Below are 13,139 nucleotides of genomic sequence, written 5' to 3'. Positions count from 1 at the left end.
CTGAAGTATAATTATTCAATGATAGTAGTGGAATAAATACTAGTTGGAAATCATTAGGAAGTAATTATCAGATCAAAAAATCATATTCTAATGTTTATCTTGTAGAAAAATCAAGAAGATCTCCAAATGTTGAGAAGAAAAGAAGTTCCAAATAGTAAAAAACACAGATATGTGAATTTGTAGCTGCCCCCACAAATATGAAAATTGCCCCTAAATTCAGCTCCAAAATCTCCCTTAGAAATCTGCCCAAGAAATCCCTCAAAACAGCCCTGCAAAACAACAATTACTTAGAGAAAATGAAGAAGATAGGGGGGCATGACTACTTTTACAAGAAAAGATAAAACTTTGCATAGAAAGCCCTAGGTTTTTTAAATTTCTAGGGAAAAAAGCAACAAATTTTTAGAGAAAATAGAATAAGAATGGATGCCATGAAATACCTTGAGTTGCCCTCCAAATTTTCAGAAGAAGATAAACTTAAAACAACATAAAAATCAGTTCTATAGTAGCCCCCACAAAATCTCAAAATTGCCCATTCAATCAGCTCCAAAAATCACTCAGCAACACCCAAAGATCTTTGGGAAAAAAAACCCTTTGAAGCAGCTCCGAAATCTCTCTTAGAAATCAGCCCAAAAACTCTCCAACCAACTCTTCAAATCTGCCCAAGGACTCCCTCATAGCAGCCTTGTAAATTCTCCCCAATTGTCCTCAAGAAACTGAGCTCAAGGATTTCAAGAAGTTCAAATGAATAGTGTGAGTGAAAGAGAGGGGGTGGGCGTGTTTAAATAGCTTTAGGGGGGCCTAGGGTTCCATTAGATGTGGGCCACCCAATAGAAAATTAAAATAAAAAAAAAATTAAGTTTTACCTTGCCGGTGCCACGTGTACGGATTTGTATGGAACTGGTACCAAACTGTCCAGTTTGGTACCGAACCGGCGTTTTATGGTTCCAAGTCCAACACCTGAACCATACCAGTGAAACCAGTCGGTTCCAGTTCAGTTTTGATAACATTGCCTAGACTTGGTCTATCAACAAGCAAAGAAGGCACCCTCATTTTTTGGCTCTATATTTGGATAAATGTTGGAACTAAGTCCTACTTTATTCATTATTGAGTTGTTTATTGGAGTTAGTTAGATGAGAATAATAGTTTATTTGTTTCTTAGTATATTTTATTGGAAGAAGCTGAAAATCTTAACAAACTTCTTACTCCTTTTGGTAAGCAAGCAGTTGAGATTACTATTTTATTGTATTCCTTGGAGAGGAAAGTGGATCTAGGAAAACAAATACTATTTTATTATATGAGGGAGATGGAGCTCAAACCTATATAAGGGTTTGTTCTTTCTACTTGCAATTTGAGGTTGCTTAATGTAAGAATTTGTTAGCAACCTTGCTTCAAGCTTGTTGATAAAGGTAAATTATTTGTTTATGGCAATTTTTCTTGTACAACTTTGTATGTGTGGTTACATGTTCTAGGTGTGCCATTAGAGACTTCTTATTGCAGGTTGTGATTGAAATAGTTGGAGCCATAGAGGGGCTGCCTAGCTACATTGGAGAAGGTAAAATCCTTTGTCTTCTTGTTACTTTGTCTAAAGAAATAGGAATTCTTTTCTTTAAACAAGGTCACTCCTAATTCAACTTGGTTGTGGAGCTCCCCATAGTGAGTCCCTTCACTTCATAACTTTGTAGTATCTAGCATTCAAATTAGGGCTGTTGTGGAGCAAGCTACCTTGGCTGCCTATAACCCCTAATCACTCATTAAAACTGCCCTCTGATGTTGCATGCATGACCTCCATACCCCAAAAAATAAGACACTGGTTTCCTTTTAATCCATCACCCCCAAAACCATTTTAAATTCCATGTCTCTCCTTTTATTGAGAGTTGCTAACCTTCCTTTACTCCCATTTCATATGACACAGTAAGCTTAGTAACTCATAGGTAAGGGCGCCTTGGCAAAGGGTCCATTTTTCTCAGTCTAAAGAGCAGAAGAGAGTTGGTGAGCTGACAGTGGTCAACCTCTTAGTTACACAAGTTTTCACCTAGGTGCTTGGACTCTACTGTTTTAGGTGACAAACACTTATTTATGGATGTATATCCGTTGTAGATGTATGTATGCATAAACAAATATAAATACACACATACAAACATGTATGTACATTTATATTTGTATCTACATGTGGGTGCAGGCATGCATACATGATATCTATAAATATGCAGAAATATGCACATAAAATAATACACTCTTCATTGTCAAGGGTTTACTGGTCCTAGGTTTAACCTCACTTTTATCTGTCAGTATCAATGTTGCATAAATCATCAATTAATAGGTGAGTTCTGCCTGAAATGAGTCATTGGTGCAAAAAGTGGCTGTTTTTTCCTATGTCTATAATTTTGGATCCTGGCTGTCTTTACCGAGTCTGAATTCTGCAACGCTGGTTACTATGTCATTTGATTTGTTTTAGGGAGGAGATGTCGCAGACAATCTTTATTTTTCTATTGTCACTTGCTATATTTTCATGTTCCATTGACCTATGTTGGTCATTAGTGACCATTAGTATAATATAATTTGATTTCATAAAGATAATGCCTATGTTTGTAAGTGTCACATTCATGTAATTGTTTGTGTATACATGTGAGATAATGTTTATGGATATCTCTATTTATGCACCTTCTTAAACATCTCTATGTACTTACCCATAGTACATAGATATATACGAACATGTCTTTAGATATACACACCAAATATATATGTGTAAAAACAATATATACATGCATGATGCAAGTGTGGAGCCATGTATGGATATACAGAGATGTCTATATCTATGTTTTTATCGAAGTCTATGCATGTTTGTGTTGGTGTTCATACATAAGTACATATATGATATGTATTTGCAATTTCGCATGCAAACAAGTTTGAATCTACATATATACCTGTACCTATTTATATTTTCATTTTCATAAATAATATTACAAAATAAAAAAAATCTTATTTTGTTATAAAATTTATGTTTACAGAATCAGGTTATCTGTTAAATTGTTGTTTTTGTTTTGTCAGACTATAATAACAGTAATTCGTTTATTTATCCTTAAGATGTACAGGCATTGCATGAAAGTTGACATGTATCTATGATTGTCATCTTGTATTTATTTGTCAAAAAAATAGTTAGTCTTATAAAAAGGTAGTAATTTCTGGTAAGTATTGCTTGAGAGTTAAATAGCTAAAAGTCAAAATCGAATTGGTGATTTGCAGACTCTCGTTGATCCATTGAAGGATGCTATCTATATTGATGGAAATTCCCTTCCAAAAAAGTTACCTCCAAAGTTGTATTTTGCTCTGAACAAACCGAAAGGGTGAGTTTATGTAGCAGTTGATAGATGAGTCAGTATTTTAGAGTTATAGAAGTCTGTCTGATTTTGAAATCTTTTGTTGAAAAATGAACAATATAACAATGCAGGTACATCTGCTCGAGTGGGGAAGATAACTCGAAATCAGTTGTATCACTACTCGATGAATATTTGAAAATATGGGTTTATACGAGTCCCTGACTATTTCTTTTTGATCAATTGCAGAAATCTGATGAATCATCTGCAGTTGTGTAGGTTATGTTATCTAGATACTTACTGAAGTTAGGCATAGGATATTGTTACAATACACATCTCAATCACTGTCCCAGATGTTTTTTTTGCAATTCTGAAAGTGTAGGCACATAACTTTCTTCTTATTTCCATCAGATTAAAAGAAATACAGGTGTACGAAAGCCCAGATTGTTTACAGTAGGCCGACTTGATGTTGCCACATCTGGATTGATTTTTGTCACAAATGATGGTGAGAGAACTACTCTACTCTTCTTATTCGAAGCCTATGATACTAATGCTGTGATTAACTATACCATCTTACTCTTGTTATATGCATGCATGCCACTCAGGGGAGTTTGCTCAAAAAGTGGCGCATCCTTCATCAGGGCTCACAAAAGAGTAAGAACAATTATAACATTTAGTTATTGATTCTCTTGGTTTTAAAATATGCAATAATCATTTGATGTAACTGAACTGAGATGTATTCTCCTTTTGTTATCACTAGATAGTAGAAATAAATAGTTCTGTATCGTCTTCCTAAAGACAAAGATGCAATGCTGGTGGGTTCATCATATAACTATTCCAATGCTGATTTTATGTGTTGTTCCCACTTAGCAAGTTTGGCTAAGTAATACATTTTTGCACAAGTTTGATATCTTGGCATGTTTTGATTTGGGAGAAGTGGGTTAGGAGGACCCCACTTGACATTTTGATGAAAGAAGGCTCCAAACATAGGAGGAGAAGAAAACTTAATAAGTGGGTGGAATGTGGGGGTCACTCCAAGAGGGAAGTCACACCCCTTAGGAGAAATCACACTTGTGGGGCAGAAGAAGGAAGGAAGGTCGACTTGTGGAGCACACAAGAAGACGGGAGGAGCAGGAAAGTTAAATAGAGGTGGAGGGCATCATTTTGGGACTTTTGCCAAATTTAGAATTGAACCCTTGTTTGCTTGAGCTGCTTAGCCAGGTTAACTCGTGCTGTTCAGCACAAGAGATTTCCGGGCGGGAATGTCACCTCTTTCTTCGGTGGACTTCAAGTGCCACACTAAGGGAGCTTATCACTACATTTCAAAGTTGTTCCAAGAGATTTACGGGTACATTCAACCATCATTTAGAGCAGGCTGGGCGCAGAAAGGGAGCACACACTCCTTGGGAGTTGTTGTTACATGGCATGCTAGATTCCAAGCCTTCTGGGGAGTGATTGCCTTAGCATTTGCCAGAGATTTGAGGTGTTTTGCAGGGCTGGAGTGAAGGGAGTTTAGAGGAGGATTTCTGTTGCATTTTAGTAGTGCGCAGAAGGTCATTGGCTGGACCTACGCAAGGGCAGAGCTGAGGGAGTTCGGGGTGAGAGAATAGCCGGGATTTGGAGGTCTTGCTGGAGGGATTTGCAGAGGGGCTTTTGGAGAGATTTTTGGAGTGAATTTTGGGCTAGAGAGCAACACTCTTTTTCAGCAGTGCACACTAACTAGCAGAGAGAGGAGTGCGCTTAGGGATTTCCGCACCAGCCAGATGTAGCCCAATTCCTTGCTGGCTTTTTGCGGGTTCGAGGTGTAGAGGCTGTGGTTAATTTTGTTGAATTTTCTGAGCAGTCTGGAGGGCCAAATCAACAGGTCATTCTGAGCAATTGCAACAATTCTTCCTGGTTGGGTGCAGTTCTTGTTGCAGAGCCATCTTCAACACTTGGGTACCTTTATCTCCACCTGGGTTTTTCCCTTGCTTGTTGTAGCAAGCTCAGGTTCATCTATTCTCATACATTTTGTACTCCATCTTATTCAGTTAATAAAATGGCTCAACTTGGCACAGTTTCTAGTGTTACTTCTTGTTGTTTATGCATGAGTTGAAATTTTGTGTTGCATGCTTGAATTTCCCTTGTTATCATTGGTATTTCTTGCTAGGAATATTTCAGTGGTATCAGAGCCTTGATCTTGGCCCAGTTGTGAAAGAAACTCTTCTATGAACCCAGAAAACAGGAAAACATTACTTACCGGAGGCAGAGGTACAAGAGAAGAGAAAGGGAGTTAGAGATTACCTCAAATCTGGAGGTTCCTGAGCAGGAAATAGAAGAAAGAGGACGCAACCTTCCAGAGCCTCTTGAAGGCTTTGAATGATTTGGCAAGGGGGCAAAAAGAGATGTTGGAGGAGATTATTGTAATAGGGACATCCACAAGGAGTTCATAGGAGGAGAGAGCTTGGGTGCATCCCATCAGTTCGACCACCATTCCCCTCTGAGCCACCCTCACATTTACAGTGGACCAACTAGGTCTACTATACCCACGTTCTTGGCCCCAGGTGTTGGGGAGCAACAGGGTTAGGTTGAGATGCCTATGGGGGATTACTTTCGTGAGTGGAAGTCCCAAGGGGAGGAGTTTCGAGCTGCCTTGAGCTTCAAGGATTATTGCCTACTCAAGCAAAAAAATAAGGGCAAGGTAGCGGGAGGCCCATACACGCAGAGATCAGATCTACAATGTACTGTTGGGAGGTTGTACCTTCCCACATTTGATGGTTCCTTCAAGTGCATCGCTAGGGCATTGGTGGAGAAACTAGACACATATTTTCTACTTAATCAGATGATGGAGGTGGAAGCCATTAAAATGGCTACCTTGCACTTAGAGTGGGAGGCCCATGATTGGTGGTTCCATGGATTATGTACATTAGGGCATGCTAGTGTGACCTCTTATGAGGAATTCACATAGAGGATTGTGGAGCGTTTTGACAGGAGGGACCCTGAGGCACACTTCAGAGAGCTGACCCAACTCAAACAGATAAGCAACCTAGAGCATTACATAACAGAGTTTTTGAGGGTGTCAGTGATGGTGTCAGACTTATCAGAGGCCAACAGAGTTTTTCTGTTTGTGGAGGGCTTAGTTGAGCTCTTGCGTGGGTTAGTGAGGTCGAGCAAACATGCTACTCTCTAGGACACAATGAGCCACACCCGGGATTTGCAGGATGCAATTCCCAAGACCAGAGCACCAGTACACTCGACCCACTTTTCAACAGAGAGGCAGAGACACTAGACCCCCACTGCAGAGGGAGATTCTGTGGCATGGGCAGTTGGATGAGGAGACTCAGAGAGACCTCTAGAGGAGGAAGTTGTGCTTCACTTGTCAGGAGCCATGGCCACCAAGGCATAACTGCACCAAGGGCAAAGCCCATTATATAGAGGTGTTCTTAGATAGTGAGCTAGAGGATGATGTTGAGTAGGAGGCAGATGGAGGAGACGGTGAGCTGCAGACTATTGGAGGAGGTGGAAGAGGGCCACTGCCTTTGCCTGAAGGAGACCTTTTTCGACCCACCAGAGGAGTCATTGCTTCAATGAGGGGAGTCCCCACGTATTTGATGTTGAGGATTAGAGGCACAGTACAGGCGCAATGCGTGGCGGTGTCGGTGGACACTGGTGCTACCCATAATTTTATTGATGCGTAGATGGTGGAGCAGAGAGGTATACACAAGGAGGGCTTTGAGGGTTTTTCAGTTCCAGTACTGAGAGACAGGACCATGTAGTGTACCAAATATATCCTTAGTCTGACTGTGACTATGGGAAATTATTCAGTGACCGATCATTTCTTTATGGTTGATGTGCCAGACACCAACATGGTGATGGGTGTCCAGTGGCTCTATTCCTTGGGGCGAGTCACTACTGTTTGAAGGAAGCTAGAGATGGAGTTCACAGGACTAGATGGGAAGCTGGTGTTGTTGAGGGGCATGCATTCATACCCACCGCAAACAGTGTCAACACATTGGATGGAGGTTGACCTATGACATGGGGATATAGAGTGGGCAGTGGAGCTCTGGACCTTGGAGGCAAGGACTCAGCCACGACCACCGCATCCAGACATTAAGGCGATATTGGACAAGTACCCAACAGTCTTTGGAGACAGCCCTCTAGGCCAACCACCAGATAGAGGATTTGAGCACGTGATTGAGTTAGAGGGAGTACATGCGGTCATCACCACACCTTATAGACATCCCAATGTGAAAATTCCTTGAAATGCAACAACTGGAATTTATTCTTCTAAATGATTAATTATGCAGTTTATTTTGTTATGGAAAAATAATGAATAAATCACACTCTAATTTCTTCACCATAAAAATACTGTGGAAAATAAAAACAAAAACTGAGAAAATTAGGGCACACACAATACATTTGACACTGTAGTTTTTGGACAAATGCCCTTGGAAAAACCCAATGTGGGAAAACTGGTGCAATGTATGAGTGTTTTATTATTATTCTTTAGCAGCAAAAATTATGAGTACATTCTGGATGCCAAACTAGCAATCCTCTTCAAAGGAATCACTAGCAAAATTATTGAAGGACATTTTCCTTCCCCACAAGCAATTTGGCAACAATCTGGCCACTCAAACTGGCTATCCAAGACCCCTATGTAGGCCTTTACGTAGATGTTGCGCAGTCCCTTCCACGCACTCCCCGGATCTGCCTCTGATCAAGACATCCTGCCTGTTGCTGCCTTTGGAAGCGATTCTTTGGCCCTCTGGAAAATTATCCGGGCCTCCGACACTTGAATCGAATTGCCCTCAGACTAAATTGAACTGCCTCAATGAGGCTCTATGCAAACTCCTTTGGAATAACTTTGACCTCCTCTGGCTGACTCTTCCGACATTGGAAATCTCCACCAGATCACCTTGCTGCTACTCTGCCTCTGCTATTGATCTCTTGGCTCAAATTTTCGTCCCAGCTGAATCTTTGCTCTCTGGGAAAATTTGTTAATCAAGGTTGTCATTGATGTCAATATGGTACTATTGGGATGGCAAATATTCTTGTGATATCATAACCTCATGCATATTATGATGATGTCCTTGCTCATGATGACAAGTCCTTGTTTGATAAGGATGCCATTAATGAAGATGTCAAGATATTAATGATGCCATTATGATGTGAAGAAGTCTTGTCCTAGATGCCTATTGTTCATAATGTCCTAGATGTCCATGAAGACACTATAACCTCTTGTATCCTTACTCTTGATGAAGAAGTCCTTCATATTGATGCTCATAGTGACTCTTGATGAATAAGCTCTCATTGTGATGATCTAGTGCTTGCTCTAACAAATTGATGAATGCTGCATATGGTTAATGACATTAACATATCACTGCACTATCATAATGACCACACTTGATGATGGCACTTGATGATGATCTTGATGACATGATTGGAAGATTGCCTTGGAGCTCTCCCAATGGGAAATTTATGCTGAACTATGACTTATCACTGCATAAGTATATGATGACATTGCTGGATAGCTGGATACATGATGATACACTCATATTGGATACACTCATGATATCACTCATAGTAATATTGTTGAGCCAAACAACAATGAAGCCATGCTATCCCAAACAATAGAAAAGCCTTGCTGTCCTAATCACCTTCTGCACATAAAAAATTTCAAGGGCAGTGACAAAGAAAAATATTTTTTGACACCTTGGAGGCATCTTTCCACAATGAGTCCTATACCATCTTAAAGAGGATTTTTTCCTATTTCTAATGAGCTATTACTTGGCCCCAAACTCCCGTTGGTTGATGAGATATTGAATTTTTAATGTACAAAATATATATTTGCAGGCGAGCCGACCTACACTTTGTCACTCATGTCGGCCTCCCTCCAGAAAGACGTTTCCCTTCATTTCAAATGCAAATCAGTATATATACAAGCGGAATTCATCATTCTAGCCAAGAATTTTTGGTGAAGACAATCACAGGATTTCAGAGAGAAAAGATAAACTCAGAAAAACAACTGAGCTCATAAGAAGGATGAAGGTGATTGTTAAGGGCTAGTTTACACCTGTAAGTACTAAGAAGGCCCCATTAATACAGGTGGACAACCGTTGTCTTAAGGATGTTTTTCTCCTCCTGTAATCCAATTTCTGAGCAAGGAAAGCAGCCACAGTTCTGAGCAGAAAGAAGGAAGATTTTTGTGTGGTTTAGGAGAGGGTTATCTCCTGCATATTAGCCACAGTCCAGGTAGAGAAGGAAAGTAGGCCGCAGGCCTTACTCTGTCCTAAAACAGAGCTGCGTTTAGGTGGTGTTGGGGCTGGTTATTAGCCCAAAGAACAACAAGCAAGACATGGATCTGTTATCACCTCCTTGAAGACCACCTTTGAAGTTGTGAACCACTGTTGAAGACATTTTTGATCTCTTGTTGGAGCAGACTATAAAGGACATGTTGTCGCACAGATTGTCACGACAACGCTCAGACTGGGGGCTGTCACTCTGATCCCCGATCTCTCCGTTTAAGCCTGTCTCCTGCGGCTAAGGGGGGTAGACCCTACAGAAAAATGATGAAAACCAACTGTGAACCAGTTGGGTGGGAGACACGATATGATAAGCACCAAATGGATTTAGAAGTTAAAAGACCAGTGCCTTGTGGAGTAAATGTTTAATCGTTTAATTATCAGACGCTGCAACAATATAAACCACGTAGAGCAAGCATTTATCATCAAAGCTTAACTTTTTCCATATACAAGATAACCATAAAGGTTCAATAGCTCAGCAATTTAAAAGAGTAAATGGGTGTACGCTTTGGACAACCACCAAAATGCTAGCCAGAGATCAAATTTATGCAGTTAATCTTCAAATGAAATTTTACGCACGATAAACATTAAATCCCACGTTAAAATTTTCAGCCTCAGCATAAAAGATGAAACCTAGGTAATTTCCGAGCCAACACAACAATTGCAAAATTTATTTTTATTATTTTTTTATTTTAAAAATTTTTATGATTATTTTTTTTTTAAATTTTAAATTTGAAATTAAAATCTAAACTTTAAAAAATTAATAGAATTAAACTAACAAAAATTAAAATTTATTAAACTAACAAAAATTTAAAACTTTCATTATTTCTTTTTCCACTTTTTATTTGATTTTATATCTAATAAAAAATAAAAATAAAATAAAAACTATTTAAAATGAAACTAAAATCTACAAACGATACATTTTAACTATGACTAAACCCTAAATAGAAACCTTAATCTAAAACATAACCACGCAGCCATCATAAAACTAAAATCGAAAACGCATCTAATAAAATGCTATACGGTAATGTCTAAACTGACAGAAAGAAAAACAAAAATCGTAACCCTGATAAAAAACTCGACTGAACACGTGGAAAAGTCTTCGGCAGGCACGGGTGACGACGAACAGAGATGCGAATCGGTTTGAAAATTACCTGAGCGCTTCGACTGAGATTGAATTCGCTAACTGGCAAGGAATAGTTCACGTCAAAGGGTACCCAGCATTGCGTCTCTTACCTGACGTTTTCATGCGTTGAGCCTGCGTATATATTCGAATCTACCTCACGCCACTGTTTGACGCATGAAGCTTCCAGCGACCGGATGGTGATAAATAAACGCGTGGGTAGGTCTGAGGTTGCTGACCAAACACGAGTTCATACAAACCGTAACACCTTTTTGATGCTGCACAGGTCGACGGCACCAGGGACTAAGATCATTTGAGAGCGTTGCTGACTCAATGCGAGGGCTATCCAGATCGAATTTGCCTGTGTGATGAGAGTCGACTGGCTTGCTTAACAACAAAATTGACGGCGGCAGACAACAAGATGGCGTGATCTCTCACGCAGATGCCATTCAGGACTTCATTTCCCAGTGAAACCCCAGGCGTATTCCAAAACTGCGCTGAACCTCAAAAAATTTGGAATCAAAATTCTCATTTGTCGCTGGCACTGAAAAGTCTGATGCGTTTTTGAATGAACAGGTTTCTTGACTGTAGCAGCAGCGAACGTTTGGTGAGCTGATGGGAACAGCGTAAGGCAGTGCAGGTCCAAAAATCGAATCTTATCAAAAAATTTTTGAAGCACCCAAGCAACAGTAATCAGATTGTCCAGAGAAATCATTGAATTTTTTTTTCAAAACCTGCACCTATAACCTGCAAGAAGAAAACAAAACCCGGCAGATATACACAAAATTTTAAGGTATAACCCTAACCTAAAATCACAAAAAAAATCTGCAGCTCTAGAATAGCCAGATTTAACAATAAGAGCAGAAATATTATCGAAAATTTCTTTTAATGTAAAACGCTTAAGAAAACCCTGCATGCATTCATAAAAATATATTTCGAATGATAAGCCCGGGATCAAGAACTGGCTGGGCTCTTTCAGAAAACACAACCCAGGAGTTGGCTGGTTCAGCCGAGAACTTCCCCTAACGCCCGGTAATCTGAAAAAAGGATTTCCTGCACAGCTTAAAATCAACCATCAACATAGAAGGAGAAAACAATAGTGAAACCCCGATCAAATGGAGATACCTGCCAATATATTTCAGGATCTAAACTATCATTCAAACCTCAAAGATCAGACAAGATACCTGTGCCTAGATCAATCTTCATTAAGCTATCATTAATGGCTGAAAATAAAATTATGCAGAACAAATAGAACAATCTTACAACATTTTCAGAAGAGTAACACCAGCAAGATTTTTAACCCCAAAGTCTTCTTTATTGCACAAAAAATGAACTACAAGAGAGCTTCTTCAGCACAAGACTCACAGATCCAATCTCTTATCTCAACTGACTCCTAGCACCCTATTTAAAGGAAAAGATCCCAACGGCTAGTTCAAGTGATCCATGTCGAAATGATCTCGACCGTCGATGAGGATCAAGACATCTCTTAATCTCATCCGTCGAATTTGTTAATTTATTAAAAAATGATATTTTGCATGCATTCACTCAAAATATTATTATTTTATTATTTTAGGGTTTTTGCTTTATTTTATAATTTTTATATTTTATTTTATATTTTATTATTATTATTATTTTTTAATTATTTTTTAATTTTTTAATTCATTTTAAAATGGATCCTCGAACTTAGCCTTTGAAAAAATCTCCTAGGACCTAGGACTTAGGACTCATGAGGGGATTTAAAATATTTTCCAACCCTCAAGACACTTTACATCATGACTTTTACAATTTACATATTAAGGGGGAAAAGCCCTTTATCATAGACCCTCATAAACCACCCAGTTCTGCGACACAACTATAATCTAGCAGATTAACACACTAGGATTCTCCTAAAATTCTAATGACAAAATGCATCCCGGCTTTGGGGTCAGGCTGAAGGAAAACTCTGCCGATCATGGATCGGTGAGACGAAAAACCTTCCGGGACGTAGATTACCATTAGAAAGTTAGGTCCACCTAGGCAATTTACATACACGACTCATATCTGCTAAGATTATTTACAATTCATACATGCAGACTGGGTTTACAATTAAAATGATCAAGCTGCTGATGACTGCAGGATGGCACGGACACGTCGATCAGGTGCTACCCCTTTTTGCAAAGAAAAAGGGGGTGTACTGCATGGGTAGTTGACCGGTAGTGGTCAACATCTGGCTCTACTTGGGGACACGTTGCTGCACTGTAGGAATGTGAGAATCCAGAATCTGCACCCATGCAACACACAAAAAAAGTCCATCCAAAAATCATCATATACATTAAGCACAGGAAAGATAAAAGCTCTTCATTTATTAACTATGAAAAGTAAATCTAATCCTAAAACAGAAATGGAAATGCTGAAAAAACAAGTAGGGTTAGAAATACAGCG

The 13,139-nt window shown here is 39.3% G+C and overlaps 1 protein-coding gene across 2 annotated transcripts in view; it reads left to right on the top strand.

The window, feature by feature from the left end:
- SVR1 (pseudouridine synthase family protein) overlaps positions 1–13,139 on the top strand; it is a 246,940-nt gene that overhangs the window by 60,303 nt on the left and 173,498 nt on the right. For both annotated transcript variants that reach the window (XM_089440617.1, XM_089440616.1), the window contains exons 3-6: positions 3,244–3,344; positions 3,449–3,521; positions 3,726–3,819; positions 3,920–3,968. In XM_089440617.1, the coding sequence (XP_089296743.1) occupies positions 3,244–3,344; positions 3,449–3,521; positions 3,726–3,819; positions 3,920–3,968 (317 nt within the window). The remainder of the gene's footprint in view (positions 1–3,243; positions 3,345–3,448; positions 3,522–3,725; positions 3,820–3,919; positions 3,969–13,139) is intronic.

The sequence above is a fragment of the Pinus tabuliformis genome, chromosome 9 (genome assembly GCF_031772625.1).
Source record: "Pinus tabuliformis cultivar Carrire ecotype Pingquan chromosome 9, CPIR1, whole genome shotgun sequence".
NCBI lineage: Eukaryota > Viridiplantae > Streptophyta > Pinopsida > Pinales > Pinaceae > Pinus > Pinus tabuliformis.
This window is presented reverse-complemented; position numbering and strand designations above follow the sequence as displayed.